The 22,182-nt window shown below is 46.4% G+C and overlaps 1 protein-coding gene across 18 annotated transcripts in view; it reads right to left on the bottom strand.

The window, feature by feature from the left end:
* Positions 1–2,075: 2,075 nt before the first annotated feature.
* Positions 2,076–22,182, bottom strand: part of STAU1 (staufen double-stranded RNA binding protein 1) — an 83,066-nt gene continuing 62,959 nt past the window's right edge. For 13 of the 18 annotated variants that reach the window (XM_045444284.1, XM_045444296.1, XM_045444286.1 and 10 more), the window contains 9 exons: positions 19,852–19,950; positions 11,388–11,600; positions 9,731–9,874; positions 7,744–7,890; positions 6,432–6,507; positions 5,917–6,236; positions 5,202–5,324; positions 4,392–4,477; positions 2,076–3,605 (listed from right to left, as the gene is read on the bottom strand). In XM_045444284.1, the coding sequence (XP_045300240.1) occupies positions 3,590–3,605; positions 4,392–4,477; positions 5,202–5,324; positions 5,917–6,236; positions 6,432–6,507; positions 7,744–7,890; positions 9,731–9,874; positions 11,388–11,600; positions 19,852–19,950 (1,224 nt within the window). In that variant the 3' untranslated portion in view covers positions 2,076–3,589. Of the gene's footprint in view, positions 3,606–4,387; positions 4,478–5,201; positions 5,325–5,916; positions 6,237–6,431; positions 6,508–7,743; positions 7,891–9,730; positions 9,875–11,387; positions 11,601–19,851; positions 19,951–22,182 lie in introns of those variants that run through there. The other 5 variants (XM_045444299.1, XM_045444289.1, XR_006703105.1 and 2 more) reach the window with 4 other exon arrangements.

The raw sequence follows: 22,182 nt of genomic DNA, 5'->3' as shown, positions 1-22,182 counted from the left end.
CATTAAAATCTCCCTGCAATGAGAGGAACTTTCCAAAGTTCTGACAGGACATCTGTGTACCCACTGTGGGTGACCAAGACCCAAGTGTGTCTGTCCCAAGGACCACAAAAGCCACTCCCCTCTGAGGACCAATGCCCCACAAATCCTAAGACCCTCAGTCTTCTCGTGACTGACCCACAGCACCTTTGATGATTTCAGACCTCTCAGGAGCATTCCAATCCCCTTTCCTGCCTGCAGTCTGGAAACAGAGTGCATGTATTGTTCCAAGGGCAGAAGCACCTTGTTTGGCTCTAACCTTGTAACTCTTAGAGATCATATCGGCGTAAAACACAGCACATACTCCATTCCCAGGTGGCTCTCTCAGAGCCTGCTGACACGGGTAGAGGTGCTTGCAGGGGGGTCCTCTGTAGCAGAGGACAGCTACAGGGCCTTCCCAGAGAGCTCACTATTGAAGAACATTCAAGGACCTCCTTCTAAAACAGCCAGAGATGTATCACCTTTGAAAAACCTCCTGTCAAAGAAACCTGGAAATCCTTACAACATCCCTGATATAAAGGGGAAACTTCCCCTTCCTGGAGTTTTGGCAGTGAGGGCCACTCACACAGCCAACTGGAAGTTGTGAATTTCTTCGAAGGTTGTACCATCCTGCTCCTCCCATCTTCGTTTTGCAGCTGGAGGTCGCCAGTGGGCATACTGTCAGGCAGGGGGGAGAGGGGTGCTGGGCAGAGGCCACACACCCCCAACAGACACACAGGAACACTGGGCAGAAGAGGCTGGCAAGGCCGGGAGACTGGCTACAATCTCAATATTGGAGAAGGTACTAAAGACAGAAGAGAGCTATGAAGAACCCCCGGGTGCTATCAGTATAAATGCAAGACTTCTAAATACATCACAGACAAAAATAGGAGTGTGGGGGGGCACCTGCATGGCTCAGTCAGGTTAAGCGTCCGACTTCGGCTTAGGTCATCATGATCTCGCAGTTCGTGAGTTCGAGCCCCATGTTGGACTCTGTGCTGACAGCTCGGAGCCTGGAGCCTGCTTCAGATTCTGTCTCCCTCACTCTCTGTCCCTCCCCCGCTCACACTCATGCGCGCGCGCTTCTCTCAAAAGCCAACATTTAAAAAGAAAAGATGAGCGTGTTTACACTAGACACACACACATGCACACACATACATGGGTCTGTTCCCTAGAGGTCTGCTCGGAAGGCCTAGGAAACATCCTAGTAGCAGTGAGTGCTCCAAGCACACCCAGACTTCGGTGGCTTCTTTCCATGTTTTTTAATCTCTACACCCAGTGGGGTGGGGGGCTCAAATTCACAACCCCTAGATGAAGAGTTTCGTGCTCTGACTGAGCCAGCCAAGCACCCCCCCCCCCGCCCCCGACCTTATTTTTTCAGATGTGGTCATCACTAAAGGGGACCAGAGCTCCTTGGAGAAATGGCTGACTCCAGGACTAAGGAAAGGAAAATTGCAGGACCAGGGGACCAGGGAAAGGACCGTTGCAGCTGAACCAAAGGGCACACCGTCCACATCGCTGCAACGGTCCTGGCTCAGTCTGACAAAGTAAGAATGTGGAACCACATACACACGGATATGATCTCTGCTTAGATTTCCAACAGGGTCAGTCTCGGACAAGTTTCTAAACTGTGCTATGTAACTAGACACAATTGAGAAACTCCCTGCTTTCTCCCTGCGACGTCAAATCCCCTTCTGTGTCTGAGCACTCTTCTATAACCTTCTGACCACTCTCATCCTGGCGGTCCCACCCACGGGCTGGTTTTTACAGCGAACCACCTCTACGAGCATCTTCTAAAATTAAACAGAAAGCCGCCGGCCCGCTCCTCAGCCAGGCTTGAACGCAGCGAGTGCCTCACCGTCCTCCTCCGAGTGTGAGTGCACCGGCAGGAAGTGAGACTCACAGTGTCGAGAAGTCTCCTCTTCTGGCTCGTTTCTTCGGGTGACAGTGTCAGGTTGGAGAGGAGAGGCCTGTCCCCTCACCTGGCTGCCCACACGCCTCGCTTCCACACCCTCACATCTTCCCTCACTTCTTTAGATACTGCTCGAAAGGACCAAAAATTCATTAGTAGCTGTTTATTGATCAATGGTTTGATATAAAGTCATTTCAGATCTTCAGAATTTTGCCCAAACAGAATCACAAGCATTACAAAGTTTTGTTTTTTCCTTAAAAAAGGGTAGGAGGTAGGTTGGGAGGGGACCTACCTAGCAGTAGTGGCATCTGAGAATAAATTAACAAAAAAAATTTAGTATTACCATTTATTGGTGACAAACACTATGTTTTACTTACATTCCATGGGGAGATAAAATTCCAGCGTAAACAATGAATCGAACAAAAGCAGTACTTAACTCGCAAGACTATGGTGCTTTTCATCTGGACCATATGCAGGACCTTACCGCACACGCTTCTGTGCGCAGTAACACAACATCAAAAGCAACAGTTTTGGAGCTCAACACAGGCCACTCTCTGCCGCCCTACATGGAGATGTAACAGCGGTACAAAGCACTCCAGGAAAATCCATCTGCGGGTTTAGACGTACTACATGGAGACCATATCCTGTAGTGTGAAAGCCACGTGTCCTCAAGAGCCATATGTATAGACACACAATTTTTTTTTAATAATCTTTAAAACAAAGACCAAAATTCGTTTAAGTCCTGTTGCATTAACAAAAATAAAATAGAAAAGGAAACAAATGATCATTAAAGTTTAAAACTCCTAAACTGTCCAATTTATACAACCATGGGAGACTTCATCCAGGATGCTGACAAGTCCAGGACCGTTGCAGCTGAACCAGAGGGCACACCGTCCGCATCGCTGCAACGGTCCTGGCTCAGTCTGACAAAGTAAGAATGTGGAACCACATACACACGGATATGATCTCTGCTGATTAGATTTCCAGTAGGGTCAGTCTCGGACAAGTTTCTAAACTGTGCTATGTAACTAGATACAATTGAGAAACTCTCAAATGAAAATTTATATAGTGTCATTTCAATCAAAAGAAAATAAGAAAACCAAGAGTACGTATCTGTTGGAAGAGAAAGCAGTGGGGACGGTGTGGGCACCACGGAGGTGGGGCCGTAGCACACTAGAATGGTTGGTGCCGAGTAGGAAGCATTTGATTTTCTCTGGTGCTTTCGGCTCTGGGGCTGGTCTAAGGCCCTTGTCCCCGGCGTGGGTGTCCAGGGTTTGTCCCAAGCGTCTGCGTGAGCCAGTCTGAGAAAGGTTGCGCGCGCTCTCTCCTGTGTCCTTAACACGGCCCAAAGGGTGACGACAGCCGAGCACCGAGGTGCCAGGGGCTGGGGCCTGCTGGTTTCCCGGTCAAGCCAGGGCCGCTTGGCAGGCCTTGCAGCACCCCTCAGCAAGCAGCTGCCTGCGTGTGGCACAAAACACCGCGCACGCGCAGCCACACTGCCTCCTTGCGTCCCTGCCTTCGTCACCACTGCCGCCTCTGCTTCTTTACCCAGCACGTGTCTCAGCCCACTGGAGGTATCAGAAATTCCAAATTCTCAAAGCAGTTTCAGTATTTTCAGTATATATGTTGGGGTTTTAACAACGGTTCGTGGCCAGAAAAGGTTCAGCACCTTCCACACCTTCAAGGAAAAAGAAAAATGAAAAAATGATGCCAGTTTTGAAATTTAAGGGAATTAAGCCCATGTTACAAATGAAAAGAAATTAGCCGACATTGAAGTCCAATAGCACAGGTCCCAGTTTTGATAATGGGGTTCTAGTTTTGTCAGGATGTCACCGCCAAGTGAAAAAACACTAAGGAGAATGCATGTGTAGTATGGTAGCTCTGGGACAGAAGAAATAATGAAGCAGCACAGGATGATATTTGCATAAAGAAACATACATGAAAGATACATAAACTAATAAAAATACGACCTCTGACTCTTAACGAGAGAACAAATGGGAGGCTGCTGGAGGGGAGGTGGATGAGGGATGGGCTAGATGGGTGACGGGCATTAAGGAGGGTGCTTGTTCTGATGAGCACTGGGTGTTGTATGTAAGTGATGAATCACTGAATTCTACTCCTGAAAGGAATATCACACTGTATGTTATAAATAAAATCTTGGAAGAAAAAAAAAAAGATCTCTGGGTGGGAGGGGAGGGAGGATGAGGTGGGTGGGGACTGCGAGGAGGGCAAGACTGATCACTGTGCACCTTTGAAAATAATTTTGATTTTTGAACCACGTGAATGTATTACCTATTCAAAATTTAAAAAAACTGCACGCTCTGCCCACTACTTAGAAACCCCTCGGGAGAAAGAAAGGGACAGAAAAGGGACTGAGGTGAGTTTCACTACTGAGTTGAGCTGATGGTCTGAATTGAATGCAAATGACGAAAAGAGCTGCCTTTCTGTAAACGGGCTCACTCACACAGACACTGGGCCATTTCCTGTTCTTGGCATCTCTGTACTTTGTTGGTCCAACTCAGACAGCAACTTTAAAATGTTCAGTGCGGCCTGGCAGGGACGAAAGGGAGAGTCAAGGTGCGGCCACTGCCCGTGAGGGTCCAAACAGGGAGCCCCCCAAATCACACTTTCCCTTAACATTTGAATTTTTAACTTAAAATACAAATTAAAAAATAAATGATCCATGTTCACCTCATTGAATCACAACCTCTGTTAATTTTATTAGATTTTCTTTCAGTGTTTTTAACCTTGTGGTAACCAGACTACAAATTCTGTATCCTGCTTTAAAACAAAAACCTATCACGTTTCCTTCTTTGACATTAATCTGACCGATGCCTTACACTCCATCAGGTGGATATAATCCGATTAATCAATTAATTTACTCCGATTAATCAATGCCATTTCTCAGTTTTAGTATTTCTCGGAACAGGAGTTTCACCTGAACAGCAGACCACAATAAGGGGCTTTCTACAGCTGCCCAAACTTGGGCCTGGCTGGGGTTCTGTGTTCTGGAAGGAGACGAACAGATACAGCATGTGGAGGCAGGCGTTCCAGGATCCAAGTCCACCCCCCAGGTCAGCACAGGCAAGGGAAGGGGAAGGGATATCTAAACCTGATGAATTCTGATAAACAGGATGAGAAATCAATCCAATAAACTAAGGAAGAGGGCTTCAAAAGACGAAATCTATAAAACAACCAAAGGCTATGGGAGAGCCCTTTTCCTATCTTCCCCAGGCCGGCAACAGGCAGGAGCCAGGACCACTGGGTAACATACCATGTCATGGCAGGATTCCACATCCTTTCCAATCCCGTGGCTGATAAGAGGTGGCTGAGAGGAGCAATTGATAAGAGATACAAATTCGTTCTTGTTGTTTTTGGGGAAGTCTTTGTATTCCACCTGAGGGGAGAAGAAAACTGAGGCCAGGTAGGGAAGCGGCAAATACAAATGGGGCCCAGCAAACAGGCAAAGGACACCTCTTTCTCCCTGCCCTCAACCTGAGGAGGCTCCACCAACTCCCACTCAGTCGGCAAGAGGCCGTCGGGGGGCCTGCTGCCGGGGGCACCAAGGGCCACAAGCACCAGGGCCCTAGCTTCCGAAATCTTCCAGGAACCCAGACGTCTGCCCAGAGACCCCAGTCTGAAAGAAGCCGTGCCCTTTTCTACTAGGCAGAAAGGGCCAGCACAATGAATCCGTGCTTGCTAGAACCACCACGAATATTAGCAGCTTTGTTGTTATGGTTGGCTTGGATTTTTTACAATTTTATTACCAAAGGACAAGGTTACTCTACACCGTACAGGCCCGTGGGACTTTCCTTACCTCCCCGACCTTCTCAGGACCACCCAGGTACCATGTGCCCTCCACCACCCCTTCCCCTATATAAAGACCTTGATTTAATAAACAAGGTACGAGGCTCATTTCCTGAGAGAAACCCTCCAAAAAAGAGGATGACACTGATGTCTAGACCACACAGCTCAGGTCTAACAGTTACCTGGAATCCCTGGACTCTGGAAAGATAGTCCAACTGCTCAGAGGGTCTTGTGAGAGGTCCATGGGGTACGTGGCCTGAAGAGATGTTATTCTTTAAAATGGTCTCGGCTGTGGGCGAGGTGCCCCCATATAACAATTCACGGGCTATCATGGCAGTTACCGTGGCCTTGGCAGGATTCGGAGCTGCCCTGGTGAAATCTTTGGTGTGGTGTCCTTGACTGACTCCTACGGCCTGGGCAACCTCGGGCACCATGGGAAGAATCCCAGCGGGCAGCTGCTGATGGCTAAGATAAGGCATCCTAAACTCATCCTCTTTATTGCCTAGGGAGGGACATGCAGACGGGTCAACACAAGGCCACACACGCCGCCGGGAAAACACTTTCCAACCCGCTGGCCCTCCCTCGGTGCACACAGCGGCACGGGGATGACACAAAGCTCAACACTGCTCGTCATTCCGGGAGCTACACAAATCCCAGAATCAAGTTCAGATCAGGACAATATTAACAACACACTTACTAGTCCCATTTTCATCCCCAGAGCCAGGTTCAAAAAAGGTTACTTTTCTTCCATCCCCTGGTTTTTTTACTGGTGTCTTAAAAAAAAAAAAAAACAAAAAAAAACAAAAAAACAAAAAAGGCCATGAGCATAAATCAAACTCTTGCAAAATTAGTTCCTACTGTCTAAAATTAAACAAGCTCCAACCAGCATTGACCTGCAGTTTGTAACATTTTGCAATATGAAGAGGTGATCGGCAGAAAGCCTTACCCCTGCGCCGCCGCCCTGGCAGCCTCCTGCCCTCACCCAGCGACACTCCGGCCCACACAGCCTGTCCTTGAAGAGATGCCGACAGGCACACGGAACCAGGTACTGAACTCTGCACTCACAGGAAGACAGGGGAGCGTTTAACCGGAGGGAGCCGGGGATGCTACACTGGTAGAGCCCACGGTGGGGAAGCAGCTCTTAGACTCTCTGTGTAACTAACATCCAGTTAAAAGAGAAGGGGTATTTCCAACGATAACAAGGGGGGGGGGGGAGGGGAGGGGCAAATGTTACGAGATGAAAATTTTCTCCAACACAGGTCTCCTTTTTGAGAAGGTTAAGGGTGCTGTGAATGCTCTACCAGATTTTGGAACGAAACACCCAAACACCAAGTCCAGGATCTATGCAGATTCTCTGACGAGTGTCTGCAGCCAGAGCAGATGCCGTGTCCCACTGGGGACATGGCAGGCACAGGGAGTGAATCCGTCCTGGGACCTCTCCGTGGAAACAAGCTCAGTCAAGAACTTGCTTGAAGGTACCGCTTACCAATCTTGAAGATTTTTATCTAGTGTTAAATTCATAAAGAAAAAGAAATCCCGAATCTAAACTGTGGATTTAGTTCCATAAATCACACTGTGCCGGTGTCCCAGAAAACCCAAAGCCTGCTGCTCCCCAACTAGCAGAAGCCTAAGGTTGATAACTCGTTCCTGCAGGCCTCACTATGAGAGCACGACGACAGAACTAGACGTGTTAACTTCAAGCCCAGTCGCCTAGCATCCTACAAATGGAAAGAGCAAGCTGCCCTCCAGCAAAGCGTCCCGACCACAAAGATACGGAAACAAGAACGACTTAACCCAGAGCCACGCTTGGAGCCATGGACATGCAACTCCCCTTCTGACCACATTATAAGGGTCCAAATGGGTAAGACGCTGCTCAGCAGGGCTGTTTTACTGCCAGGAGGATGAAGCCTTGCCCTGAAGCTTGGCCCTGGAGGTGCCAGAGTCCCCTAGGATGAGGCGAGGAGGTCATCTTGCAATTAGAGAGCAAGGACACAGCCCCGAGCAGTCACCTTCTCCTCTGATTTGAGGGCTGGTTTGGTGGGCTGAGCCTGTGGGACTTTGAAACCAAGGATCTCCAGCATGTTCTCGGCTGCGTTGCGTTTGGCCACCTTCTTATTGGTGCCTGTTCCTTCCGCGGTATGGTTTCCCACCTTCACCTGCATGAGGACGAAGTCAGGGCTCAGACCAGTGCTTACGCCTTCAGAGTAAAGACTGGTCAGGCATCGGTGTGCTGGCAAAAGAACCCGGCAACGGTCAGAAGCTAGATGCTTAACAGCGGTGCCCCGGAGCGGGCCTGCGGCGGCCTGCGACGCGCGGTGAAGGCAGCCCCTCCGACACACTAGACCACGGCAGCTTATAACGACTGTGACCAACAGAGCTAAAGAAAGTCGTCACTTCCTAACGGGACTACATCTCACAAATATCTGTGCTTCTGAGGTCCTCTGCATCCGTGGCATCTGCTCAGTGGAAATATTACCGGGGTGCGCTCCCGCACGCTCCCCTTCCCAGCCCCGGGATCCAGGTGCCACGGTGGGAGTATTTACACCAAAGATCTGCGAATACAGCGCAGCAAGCGCTCGGTTGTTTTGCTGTCTACTCCAGACTTACAAGACGGAGAAAAGGTTAATAATGCAAATTAAGCTTAAAAGCGTGTCAAGGCCGCAGCCGTGGCACTGTAACTAGCACAAAAAACTGGGGACGTCTGTCCAATCTTTGAAAATTATTTCAATTCAATAAAGTCACTCATTGTTTAAAAACGAGTGAAGTTCCAACATTTCTTTGTTGTTTCACTTTCATCTTGTTTATGTAAACAAAACAGTCAATACCCATGCTAAGACTACAGTCCTTTGTCAGCAGCATGAGCAACTTCTTTGCTTGAACTGGACAGTAGTAATGAAGCATTTGTGTGCAGTCTGAGTTTATACTACTCAAGATGACAGTTACACTGAAGTTACAGATGTATAAAATTGACAGTCAAGAGAACATGTCTTTTATATATTATTTGTAAACTGTATGCTACACATCCTTTGTCAGTGAAATTTATAACACACACACACACATCCATAAACGCACACGCGCCCGGCCCCCTTCCCACTGTGCCACCCACCCCTAAGACAGCTGATTGTTAAACATATTCCAGCATATACCACTGCTTACAATCCCCTTCCATGCTGGTCTTGAGCACAGACCAGAACCAAAAGCCCCACATCACAGAACTGAAAATCAAGGAAACCTTCTCTGGCCAGCGACAAGGGCTCGGGGGTTGAATCCTGGCCTTGCTGTCTACCAGCTCTGATCTTGGTCAAATGACTGATTGTCCTGGCATGCTGCAATCTTCCTCGGTAGCACAGAAGGACCATTACTTTTCTGGCCTTCTGACTGGGTAGGCTAAGTGACGGTGCTTCCAAAGTTGTAAACTGCTACACAAGAGTTAAGTACTGGGTTTTTCACCAGAAAACACTATTAAATTCAAATCACGATCAAAGTGAGCTGCCCATATGAATAACTGTTTAACGAGCTTATGGAGAAACACTCTGCACCCATCTGAATGAAGTGTAATCCCAATGTTAGGAAGATCCAACAACCCTAGACTCCAGATTTGACAGAAGGATTAGGAGAACAGGAACAGATCCTCTGATATAACTTGTAAAATTTATCTTCTGAAAAGAATAATATAAACCTTCAAGGAGATGTAATGAAGAGAAGCGTTCACCCACAATCCCACAGTCCTCGCACTCACACACTCCAGCGGTATGTCCAAGCTCCCACCTGCTGATACAGCAGCACGTGTGGTGCGCACACAAGTATGTTTTAAGGCGTCAGATTACTGCAAGTGCCACGGTCTTACTATCGATAACGCCTGATGGCAGGGAGCAGGGCCCACTGGACCAGAGCTCCTCATCCAGCCTCCTCAGGGAAGCATCCAGCCGCTGGACCTGGCCCAGCCGAGATGGGATGTGGTCAGAGGAAGTCTGCCCGTAACCCACGCCGACCTACCTGCATCACAAACTCTCTGCGGCGTGGGAGGCCTCGCTCCGTCAGAAGCACGTACTCCGGCTCCTTCTCCTTTTTCGCCTGCTGGATCTGGGCCAGCCTGCTGATCGGGTTCATCCCCTGGCCATAGTCTGTGCTGCTCTGTAGCTGAGGAACAATTAATGTAAAATCCATGTGCCATGTTAGTCGCAGAAAGGACTTTGCCAACTTAGAGATCGGGACGTGACAAGAGATTACTTTTATGTTGATCTAAGGGCCCGAATTAATCAGACCTTTTTAAAACTTTTTTAAAGCTAAAAGATGCTCAGTGACTTTCTAGGATTGCACTGAGGTTGACTTTTTTAAAAGTCTTCCTGGCAAACCAACATCAGTATTTCACTACGAGCAGACAACTATCGTAATGTCTGCTTTTTGGCAATAAATTACAACTTCACAATGGAGAAAAGAAATACAGAACACTATTCCTAAAACTCCCCTGAAAGTCTGTTATAAAGATGGGTCCCCAGCTTTCTTAGCAATGATTCAACATCCAAAAACTATTAAAAAAAACCCCAAGCTGACACCCAAGAACCCCACCGTTCCTTCCCAGTGGCCACCTTCAGCGCCACAGAATCCTCACGCGGATATGAAGAGCAGAAAGGAAAGTGCAGCAGTGAGCAGAGTGCTCGCTTTTGTGTCCTGGCCTTGACACAGCATCAAACTACAGCTGACCCTTGAGCAGCAAGGGTCTGAACCGCCAGGTCCACGCACAAGCGGGTTTTTCTTTTTCTTTCTTTTTGATAAATACACTATAGTATAGTATACTCAATGTATTTTCTCTTCCTCACGACTTAATAATGTTCTTCTCTCCCGCTTACTTTATTGTGCAAATACAGCATAGAATACACATATGTATATAACAATATACAACACATAAAATGTGTTAATCGACCATTTATGTTATTGGTAAGACTTCTGGTCAACAGGCTATTAGTGGTTATGCTCCTAGGGAGTCAAAAAGTTAAACCCTGGTCTTCCGCTGTGTGTGTGTGTGTGTGTGTGTGTGTGTGTGTGTGTGTGTGCGCGCGCGTGCGCGCGCGTGTCGGGGGAGGGGGCCGGGGGGCGGTCGGCAACCCTAACCCCTGTGCTGTTCAAGGGTCAACTCGTATTGACAGTCGTGACAGAGCAGACCCTAGTATCCCTAAATATGCCCGAATGGACTCCTGCCCCTTCTCTGGGTGGGGAGGAGGGGGCAGGTCCACTGACACGGCTTAAAAAAGTCCCAAAGAATCAGGTGGTGTTTGGTGAAACGTCTCACTCGTCCGCCTGTCCCCAGACGTCTTTCCTCCACACTCACACCAGTGCCAGGGGCGGTGAGGTGGAGCGAGGACGACTTCGCCGTCCTGTCTGCAGACGGGCACTCCTGTAGTCACACCCCCATCTGCAGATGTGTGCGCACACCTACGGGGGCCCTGCCGACCCCACCCCAGCTCGGGGTCGCGTCGGCTTGACAGGGAGTGCTCCCGGGAGAGCTGCACGGGGAGGCCCTGGCACCCGGCCTGGCAGGTGGCACGTCAGCGGCCATCTGCTGTCACTAGGATCCGCCACCTAGTGAGCCTTCTGAAGCCCCCAGCCGTCTGTGGGCAACGGAAATACCCTTTTCGTTCGGGAAGGTTCTTACCCTGACTATGGATTTTGTTTTCTTTTTGATTCTGGGCTTCACTCGCTCAACTGTGGGCAGGGGTGGCAACTTCTTCAGCTCCTCAAGAACAGCTATGGCAGCATTTTTCTTCGAAATCTTCTTGCTCTTCCCTTCACCTTCTCCCACAAACTCCCCAACTGACACCTTGGTCACGAAGCTCTTCATGTGGGGGGGGCCACTCTCCCGGGCAACCTGGTTTAGAGGGAAAGACTGAGTGGAAGCGCGACAGACACCTCCTGCAAGTGGCAGGGCACGCTGCTTAGCGCACTACCTCCCGGGAAACACCGGCCAAGGGGAGTTTCGGTAAGACCCATGAAATGAAGGGAGCACACGCGTCAGCAAAAGGAAACAGTGATAACCCCGAATGCTCTTCTCCCCTTGTTCGTTATTTTCCAGACTTCTTAATATCCTTGGGTCTGATCAGTCCCAGTTAGCATCAAAGAAATGGGAAGCAAGTTCTGCTCCCGTCCTCCTAGCACAACGGCTCCCATCTGTGTCCCCAGGTCACAGACTGCTCTGAGTTTGGGGAGACCCACTGCAAATGGCAGGAAGGCAGCTGTCCCAGCAAAGCCCAGAAATAACTGCGACATAAAGAGTTCAAGTTTAATATTTGCTCTGAGCCTCAAGCCAAGACTGAGCTTATTAAATACTGGCTGCTATGCATCCAGCCACAAAAAAGAACGAGAAACTTCTAAGCACTGGCAGGGATTTCCAGTACACAATAAGAAAAGCAGAAACTGCAAAGGAGTTTATATAGTACCCTAACTTTTGTGTTAAAGAAAAGATTTGTATATACACACTTATATGTAAACAGACACACACGTGTGTTTATATACTTATTTTTGCAAAAAGAAACACAGGATGGATAAAGCAGAAACCAACAGAATTAGTTCCCTACAGCAAGTGGGAGGGATTGGGGTAGAAAGGGGACAGCATGATACTGCTGAATGTATCTTTGTGCATAGTTTGGACTTTTGGTTTTACATATTAAAATATAAAAAATAAGTCCACAACGATGAGAGAGAAACATTAAAATTGAGTATGAACAGAAACCTAAGTATAAAGTTATTCCAGGAACACACAGAGGGAAAAGAAAAACTGACTCCAGCTTACATTAGCTCAGATGGTCTTGAAAAGAACAGCTAAGTTAGAGGACTCACACTACCAGATTTCAAGACTTCCCATTAAGTTGCAGCAACCGTGCCCTCACGGTATTGTTTACGGGCAAAGAAAGAGACCAATAAAATAGAACAGAATGCAGAAACAGACCTGCACACATATGGTCTCGTGATTTCTGGCAAACACACCACAGCGCACCAAAAGTCTTTTAAATAAAAAAAGCAACTAGATATCCTCATGGGAGAAGCACAGTCTCAAACTCCACCACAAACAGGTAACTGGAGCCGGAACACAGACCTAAATGTGAAAGCTCAAACTATAGAGCTCTCCAAAGTAAACAGGAGAACAAGTCATGACCATGAGAGTAGCAAAGAGCCCTTGAAAGCATAAGGTACCAGCCATAAGGAAAACAAAACTGAAAGTCTTCGAAATTAAAAACTGCTCGTCACGGGGTGCCTGAGTGGCTCAGTCGGTTGAGGGTCCGACTTCGGCTCAGGTCATGATCTCACGCTCGTGAGTCTGAGCCCCGCGTCAGGTTCTGTGCTGACAGCTTGGGGCCCGGAGCCTGCTTCACTCTGTGTCTCCCTCGCCCTCTGCCCTCCCCCGCTTGTCTTCTATCTCTCTCAAAAAACAAAAACAAAAACAAAACTGCTCATCAACAGATGACGTGTAAAAAATACAGGGAACCCATAGAAGGGGAGAGAGTATTTGCAACATGTGTACCTGACAGAGGATTTATACCCAGAATACTGAAAGAACGCCTCAAGCGAACAATAAAAACACCAACTACCCAATTAAAGAACACCTGACCACACACGTTACAAAACAAGATCTCCAAGTGGCCAATAAGCATGTGAAAAAGCGATCACCGTTTGTCATCAAGGAAATGCAAACTGAAACCACAATGCAATACTATAATATCCACACCCCCCAAATGGCTGAAATCAAAGCAACTGAGAGTATCGAGTGTTCACAAGGATACAGAACAGCTGGTGGGAGCATATACTGTACGACCACTTTGGGAAACAGCTTGACAATTTTTATTGAACACCTGCCCTGGGCCTTGGCAATTCTGGGTGCACACGTACACAAGAAGACTTGATTTTATATTTTATACACAATGGTTCCTAAAGTGGAAACAAGTCACATGTCCATCAACAGGACAATGGATAAACACAATTTTACATTCACACGGTGAAATGCCACACAGAAAAAAACTACTGACACACGCAGATGAGACTCAACATCAAACTATCCATACCACATCATTCTATTTACGTGAGGTCCAAGAACAAAGAAAATGAAGCTATAGTTATATCAGAAAGAGCTTCTTCTGGGTGGGTAATGTGAAAAGGGCACAGGGACGGCTGGAGGTTACGGGAGCCCTCCAGATCTGGACCCAGGTGGTGAGTCTCGGGCTTGTACAGAGGTACAATCGAACGGGCTGTGCACAGAAGACATGCGTGCCTGCCTGCAGAGGAAGCTTGTTTCACCAGACCGATGGCAGGAAATCTAAGTATGAAATTCAGAATGGAGAGGAAGAGCCTATGATGCTGGACTGAAGTGAAGGTACATACAGGGATCTTCTAGAGTTACCTGCCCACAAGGCCTCGAAGCGAGGACTCTCCTTCCGGCAGCAACCAGCACGCCTGGCACCCCTTGCTGGTCCCCACGTGCCACTCTCTGTGCAAGGGACCCAGGGCTCCTCGCAGGAACAGCTGGGGCCATTTCTGTTTGAATTTCCATTTCCACTGGCACCAAAGCTTGAGCGGGGCAAGTTCAAAGCTAAAACGTTTTGTTGCACCAGAAGGTAGTACGTTCACTCAGACTCTGAAGAGGGGTGGTGAGGAGCACGCGTGCAGGGATGACGAGGCCCACAAACAGGAGAGGAAGAAAACACCTCACAGCACACAGAAAAACTGTAACTCAAAATGAATCATGAACCTCAATTTCAGAGCTGAAACGACGAAACTTCTAGAAGAAAACACAGGAGTATGACCTTCGGTGAGGCAAAGGTAGCTAAGGTTGCACAAAACCACGACAAAACATAAAAGAAAAATTAGGCAAAGGCGACCTTGCTAAAATCTCTTTGCTGTTTGGAAGATACTGTTTAAAAAATACGAAGGCAAGTCACGTGCTGGGAAAAAGTATTTGGAAAATACCTATCCGATAAAAGGGTTGTATTCAGAATATGTAGATAACCCCCAAAACTCAAAAATAAAAAACTCAGTAATAAAACTGACAGAAGGTGTGAACAGACGCTCCCCCAAGGGAGACGCGCAGATGGCAAAGCAGCGCAAGAAAGACGCTCGGCATCACCGGGCCGCACGGAGCCCCAACTGCACCGCCACCGGTTGCTACTGCACACCTGCCAGAAGGACCGAGTCTTTGTAAACGGACAACACCAAGTGTCGGAGGGGACGCAGAACGACAACGACACCCCCACACGGCCGTGGGGAAGGACGACGATACCCCCTCTCCGGAAACAGTTTGACAACATCTTATAAAGTTAAAGATACAGATTTATCATGCAACCCAGCAAATTCAATCCCAAGTTTTTACTCAAGAGACACGAAAACACGTCTCTACGGACATGCATGTGTGTTTACGGTAGCTCTACTCATCGTCACCAACAACAGAAGCAACCCAAATGTTCTTCAACAGGGCGGTGCGTCCGCACAACTGGGAACTCCTCGAGCAATAAACACAGAAACTACTGATCTGTGCAACAAGGACACTCGAGACCTGTGTTAAGGTAAAGCAGCCAGACAAAAGGCAATAATTCCATTTTGTAATTCCATTTGTGTCACGTTGTGTGTGACAAGAGCAGAACCGTGGGGACAGAAAGAGGCCAGCGGTTGTCTGAGGCCAAGGACGGAGGAGAGGGACGGGCTGCAAAGGGAGTCAGGGCAGCTCTGTGGTGAGAGAAGTCTCAGGTGGTGACTGCAGCGCTGTTTACACAACTATCTACATTCATCAAAACACAACAAAGCATATGCCGGAGTAGGGAGAATTCTACTGTATGAAAATTACACCTCAAAAAAGCTAACCCCTCACTTCCAATAACATCCCATAGGAGAATGTCAAAGGACACAGGAGCCAGCTGAATGGCAATGGGAGTATCAACACGAACGGTGATAGTAATGATCTATGGTTTTCTTTCTTTTCTTTTTTCTTTTTAAAAATGTTTATTTTTTGTGAGAGCGCGCGCGTGCACACAAGTGAGGGAAGGGCAGAGAGAGAGGAAGAGACAGAGAATCCCAAGCAGGCTCTGTACTGTCAGAGCAGAGCCCCATGTGGGCTTGACCTCACGAACCTTGCGATCATGACCTGAGCCGAGATCGAGCCGGATGCTCAACCAACTGAGCCACCCAGGCACCCCTTCTTTTTTTTAAAATGTAAGCTCCAAGGATCAAGAGTCACACGCTCCACCGACTAAGCCAGCCGGACACCCCCTAATGACTGACAATAATGAACATCTTGAATAAAAAAGCAGCAGCGGACCTCTGCTAATATAAATTAATGTCGTGGAAGGTTCTTCATGGGGAATGTCAGCCTGCAAATGCAGAAAATGCACCATAGTAGTCCCTGATGCCAGGAAGAATGATCAATGACTAGATTCATTGGGGAGGTCTCTTAGGGAACAACCTTCAAGAGGCTCCTCGAAGGTTATGAATTACAAAGAGAAAGTCTCCTAAGGTGAAGCATCTGATGTAAACCAAGGAAACAAGTGTCACTAACACAGTAAAATGTCTTCACGTGATGCTCACTTCTGTGGGTTTCCTGCCCAAAAAAATGCATAACCTGAAACTAATCATGAGGAAACAATCAGACCAAATTGAGGGGCATTCTACAAAGTAACTTTTAAAACTGTCAAAAAAAAAAGGGGGGGGGGGGGAGGGCGCTGAGGAACTGTTCCAGATGAAAGGGAAACCAAGAGATGCCTCTACTTGACTCAGGGTGTGATCCTGCACTGGATTTCCGTAAAAGACACGACAGGGACAGGTGGCAAAATGTGAATATAGGACATACGTTACGTAAGAACTACAGCAGTGCTCAAGTTCCTATATTTGATGATTAGATTGTGGTTATTTAAGATAATGTCCTTGTCCCTAAAAGATACTTGCTGAAATATTATGAATCATGCCATCTGCCACTTGGTCTCCAATGATGCAGCAAGAGCAAGAACAGGTAGAAAATAAAATATGTATATTGACAGAAAGAAAAAACAAATGTAAAATGTTAATCACTAAAAAATCTAAGCGAAGGCTAAATTCGCTGTCCTTCCAACTTTTCCACAGGTTTGAAGTCTTTCAAAATAAAATATTCAAGAAGTGGCTAGGAAAACCAAGTAAGCCCAAGAAACAGCGGTGCTGTGCTCCCAAGGTGAGGACAAGCAGCCCCTCAGAGAATGGCCTTCACTGCCCCCCAAAGGAAGGGGTCTGCTGAGAGGGACCAGCTGACACCTGTACCAGCAGATGGACTTGACAGAGCTCAAATCGCCCCCCACTCACCACCTCCCACCGCCTGGATCTCGCTTCAAACGCACCAGCTTCAAATGAATGCTTCAGATGCAGAGCCCCACCCTGACCCTTCGGGCAACCATTTTCATCGGCTACTCATATCACACCATGATGCCACCAATCTAAATATGGAGCGTCACCTCCAATGGATTCAGTGTGATGAGGTCACAACTGCCTCCCAGTGACTTTATCAATCAACACCATCACATTTTGTAACTAAAACTATGTATTTTATCAAAAGTCAAGCTATATACATTTTTCCTAAAGAACTGCAGGAACAGCTCCTCTTTTCTCCTACTAAATACTTCTAACCCAGTTTTCTACGTGACAGGTTTGACTATTAAAAACTTAGTAAAAAAAAAAAAATAATAATAATAACAACTGTTCTGGGGCACCTGGGTGGCTCAGTCGGTTGAGTGCCCAACTCTTGATTTCGGCTGATCCCAGGGCATGGGATTGAGTCCCACATTGGGTTCTATGCTGAGTGTGGAGCCAGTTTAAGATTCTCATTCATTCATTCATTCTCTCTCTCCCCCTCCCCCTTTCCTCTCCCCCTCGGGTATGCACACGCTCACTCTCTCCAAAATTTTTTTGAAAATTATAAAAAAAAAAAAAAGTAACCATTCATTCATTCAATAAATATTTCCCGAGCATCCGTTATGTGCCAGGCAATCTTCCAAGTGCAAGAGACAGAACTGTGGGAAAGAAAAAATGAAAGCCCTTACTCAATCTAACAATGGAAGCAATATAAACCTTTGATATAGGAGTTATTTAACATAAGTACTCACATTAACAAACTCCATGCCACCAACACACACTGTTAAGGTCTTAAATTACCTTGTAAGATATTTACCCACCAGAGGGCACTCCCATTTCTTTTCTGTGACTCCTTGACTGTTCCTGGGTATAGGTTACATATTCCTGAACAGAAGTCTGAAATCTAAACAGAGTGGAAGTGGGGCAGAAGCAATCTGGTCTCCAATTCCCACAGATGTGGCATTCCTTCACTAAGGTTCCAGAAAGCTCTGTGACTCTCAAGGCAACGACTAGCATGAAAAGGTGGCAAGCTTCACAGGGAACCAGGGTCCTGGCACCAGAAGTCACCTCTGTAATCTTGAGGTGACCTGCGAAGCTAGGCATTCCCCGCCCCAACAATCATGACACCCCTTCTATAATCTCTAAAAATCCATTCTCATGCTTCACTAATCCTTCACCAGGAAGAAAAAAGGAGTATTTCTTCCCTTTCCTGCAACAGGTACCCAGGGAGACCTTGTGGCTTTTTGGAACGAAGCTCCCACCTAGTTCTCACTCAACAACCAGCCCTGTTATTCTGTGTATCTCATTTCTCCCCAGCCCCACTCCCAACAGATGAGGAAGGGCTAGAAGGGATATAGAGCCAGGTGAGAAGATACAGCCCTAGATCCATCTGGGGCTCTGCTCAGGGAGGCGGACAGTATAAATGAGGTCCTGCCTGCCAGGGTGAGGCAGGGATGGGTGTAAGGGGATGCAGGATGGCCCCATGATCCAAGTGGAACTTCCCATCCCACCTGTGTCCCATGGCAGGCCGGGAAGCAATGCTAGGTAGAAGTCAGAAATCATCATCATGCAGCTGACAGATTAAGGACTGAACTCAGGAGCCAGTGTAGGGCACTAGCACATTAATAAGAGAAGGTATATATGTTATAAAGGCCAGGCATGAATTTGGGGATCACTTGTAACTGCAAAAATGCTACATAATTATTTTACAGGATAATAAACTTCAAGGAGTCTTTAAGAATAGGACAAAAGAAATTTATGAACCACTTAAAATTGTTTTAAGCAAATGCCCCACCTCACATTACATTTGCTTAGAGAAACAATGTACAAGTATAAAGCATTTTGAAAAACTAAATATAGTCTTTGTAACTCTAAAACACCAAAGCATTGACAAAGAACTTAGCATTGTATATAGTAAAACACAACCTTGCATAACCAAGCATGGAAATCAAAAGGAATTGCAAAGAATTCACCATGTCAGACCATTAATGGAAACTTAACCTCCCTTACCTGCCTAGTCTATCTGGATTCACTGCGTCTTTGAAGGAAACATATACTAAATGTATCTCATTTTCCATTTTGAACTAACAACCTATTAATTATTTTTAGACCATAAAGTCTCTAACAACAAATGAAGTTATTAGAGTGGTGAATTAGAGGGCAAAAGCTACACAAGGATGAAACTGATGTCTTTTTCTTTTTTAAATATTTATTTTGAGAGAGAGTGTGTGTGCAAGCTGGGGAGGAGCAGAGAGAGAGAATCTCAAGCATCAGCACAGAACCTAATGTGGGGCTCGATTTCACAAGCCATGCTATCATGACCTCAGCCGAAACAAAAAGTTGGCCAAGTAACAGACTGAGCCACCCAGGTGCCCCAAAACTGATGTCCTTTTTAACAACTACACTGTACAATTTCTAGGGACTCTTAGGGAGGTTAACATTTTGGGAGTAATAGAGTCTTCTGAAAACAATGGATCCTGTCTCCGGAATACACATGAGAACATAAACACAATATTCTTCAGAACCATTCCAGGAGCTTGACTGACCTACAGAGACCTTCCAAGGACTGTGTGGAGGGACATGGCTGTCCCTAAATTAATGACCCCTAAAAGAAGAGAATCGATATTGCTTTTTGGCTAAATATAAAGTCTGAAGGTTCACATGTATGTGATGATTATTCCAATGTTTTTTAGGGGAAAAAAAAATTCCAACGATGAATGCCAACAGTGTTTTCCAAACGAGTCCTACATGTAAAACAAGCTTACCTCAAAATTCACAGGCAAGTTCCGTTTAAGTGCAATCTCAAACACTTGACTTATTTCAGATTTATTGAGATTTTCTTCTTCTGATTCTCTTCCATTCACCTAAAGAAAAATTGTTTAGTAGTGAACTCTTATGAAAAAACATCAACACCCCAGCTCTGATAAACCTTAAAAGCACTGAACCTTAGCTGTATGGAGTGAGCACTAACCCGGTGAGCAAGTCCGCCTGTGTGCCATGTGTCAGTGAATTTAAAAGGTTTTAAAAAAAAAAACAAAACACAAACAATCTGGGTCAGCTTGTACCTCGTAAATCCACCATAAACAATCCACACCTAATAGACTCTGGCACAGCCACACCACAGCTGCTCAGGAAGAGGGACGGACTTCCAAAGCTTTCCTTGAGGACTGGCAAGCTACCTTTCAGAAAGAGTCAGAATACAGACAGATCTGTGAGGGACATGGCAAGTCCAAATCAGAAGTCTCTCCACTTAAGTATGCAGGCTTCTTATTTGGACACAAAGTCCCTGGAAATCCACTTTTTTAAAAACAAGGATGCAGTGCAACAAATTACAAAACTGCATACAAAATCTCGCACTTCCTGCTGCCAGCAAAAACGCAGGTGCAAACTAATGAAGCCTGCTGAACAAAGGCTGAGACTATCTTTCTAACAAGGTTCACTTACAGTCCCCCAGCCAGAGCTGGGATTAGACAGGGCAGAGATCTTCTCTGTGCAAGCTGACAACACAGATTCTAGATGTGCGGTAACGATAATGAGAATCCAGATAAGCTCAGTAATAGCAACACCCCCTCCCCCGCCAAGTCATGGCTAGAGAGCTGAATTTTCCTTCATATTATTGAGACTCTTTAATCAAGGAATTTGTACAATCCTATTTCCAAGATTAGAACTTTCGGACAAGAACTTGTGGCTAAAACTGCTGAAGAGGCAAAACGTAGGACTATCCAGGATTGTATCTGTTGTGCATTTCCCTATGTTTATCAGATAGATCTTATACCTACACTGGATCAGTATTTCAAACTACAACTAAAAGAAATGAAACCCTAAGTTAAAAAACATTAATACAATCAAGAATATAATCCTGTACAAGTAAGTTTATCCCAGACACTCTAATTCTTTCTCTCCTTCCATGATGATGATGTTCTTCCCACTTCACTCTCTGCCTAGTCAAAACTATTTGCACAGCATTTCTGGTGGCTTTTTAACCTAAAAATACTTTTCTTCTTGCTTAAATCCTAAGCAGAAAGAGGGCCTGACTTTTTATGAGTGAATCCTTACAGCCAGAAATCTTCAAGCAAGATGCCTTGGAAGGCTAGAGCTCCACAGAAGTTTGGTTTGAAATAAATTCATCCATTCATTCATTCATTCGTTCATTCTTGAGAGTGCGCACAAGCTTGGGAGGGAAAGGGGGAGGGAGAAAGAGAATCTTAAGCAGGCTCCACACCTACACAGAGCCTGAAGCCAACGTGGGACTGGATCTCATGACAGTGAGATCATGACCTGAGCCGAGATCAAGAATCGGACGCTTAACCAACTGAGCCACCCAGGCGCCGCTGAATTTGTTTTTTGTTTTTTTAATTTTTTTTTTTTTCAGCGTTTATTTATTTTTGGGACAGAGAGAGACAGAGCATGAACGGGGGAGGGGCAGAGAGAGAGGGAGACACAGAATGGAAACAGGCTCCAGGCTCTGAGCCATCAGCCCAGAGCCCGACGCGGGGCTCGAACTCACAGACCGCGAGATCGTGACCTGGCTGAAGTCGGACGCTTAACCGACTGCACCACCCAGGCGTCCCTGAATTTTGTCTTTTAAATAGGTTTTAAACTTAAAGCCCCACCCTGTATTTTTAGAAGTATGTTCAACAAATGGTGCTTAGGAAAAGAGATCTCCTGGGGGCACCTGGGTGGCTCAGATGGTTGGGCTTCTGACTTCGGCTCAGGTCATGATCTCGTGGTCTGTGAGTATGAGCCCCATGTCAGACTCTGTGCTCACAGCTCAGAGCCTGGAGCCTGCTTCAGATTCTGTCTCCCTCTCTCTCTCTGCCTTTCCCTGGCTTGTGCTCTGTTTCTGACTCTCAAAAATAAGTAAAAACATTAAAAAAAATTTTTTTTAATAAAAAAAAAAGATTTCCACATTAAAAAAAAAACAACACAAAAAATTAACTCAAAATGGATCTAAGACCTAAATGTAAGAGCTAAAATCGTAAAATTCTTGGAAGAAAGTATCTGGACACTGGATGTGGCAGTGACTTTTTGGATATGAGACGGAAAGCACAAGCAACAAAAGAAAAAGCAGATAAACTGGACTGCACTGAAACCGA

The sequence above is a fragment of the Leopardus geoffroyi genome, chromosome A3, assembly GCF_018350155.1.
Source record: "Leopardus geoffroyi isolate Oge1 chromosome A3, O.geoffroyi_Oge1_pat1.0, whole genome shotgun sequence".
Classification (NCBI taxonomy): Eukaryota; Metazoa; Chordata; class Mammalia; order Carnivora; family Felidae; genus Leopardus; species Leopardus geoffroyi.
Note: the sequence above shows the minus strand (reverse complement) of the source record. Positions and strands in the feature narration are given on the sequence as shown.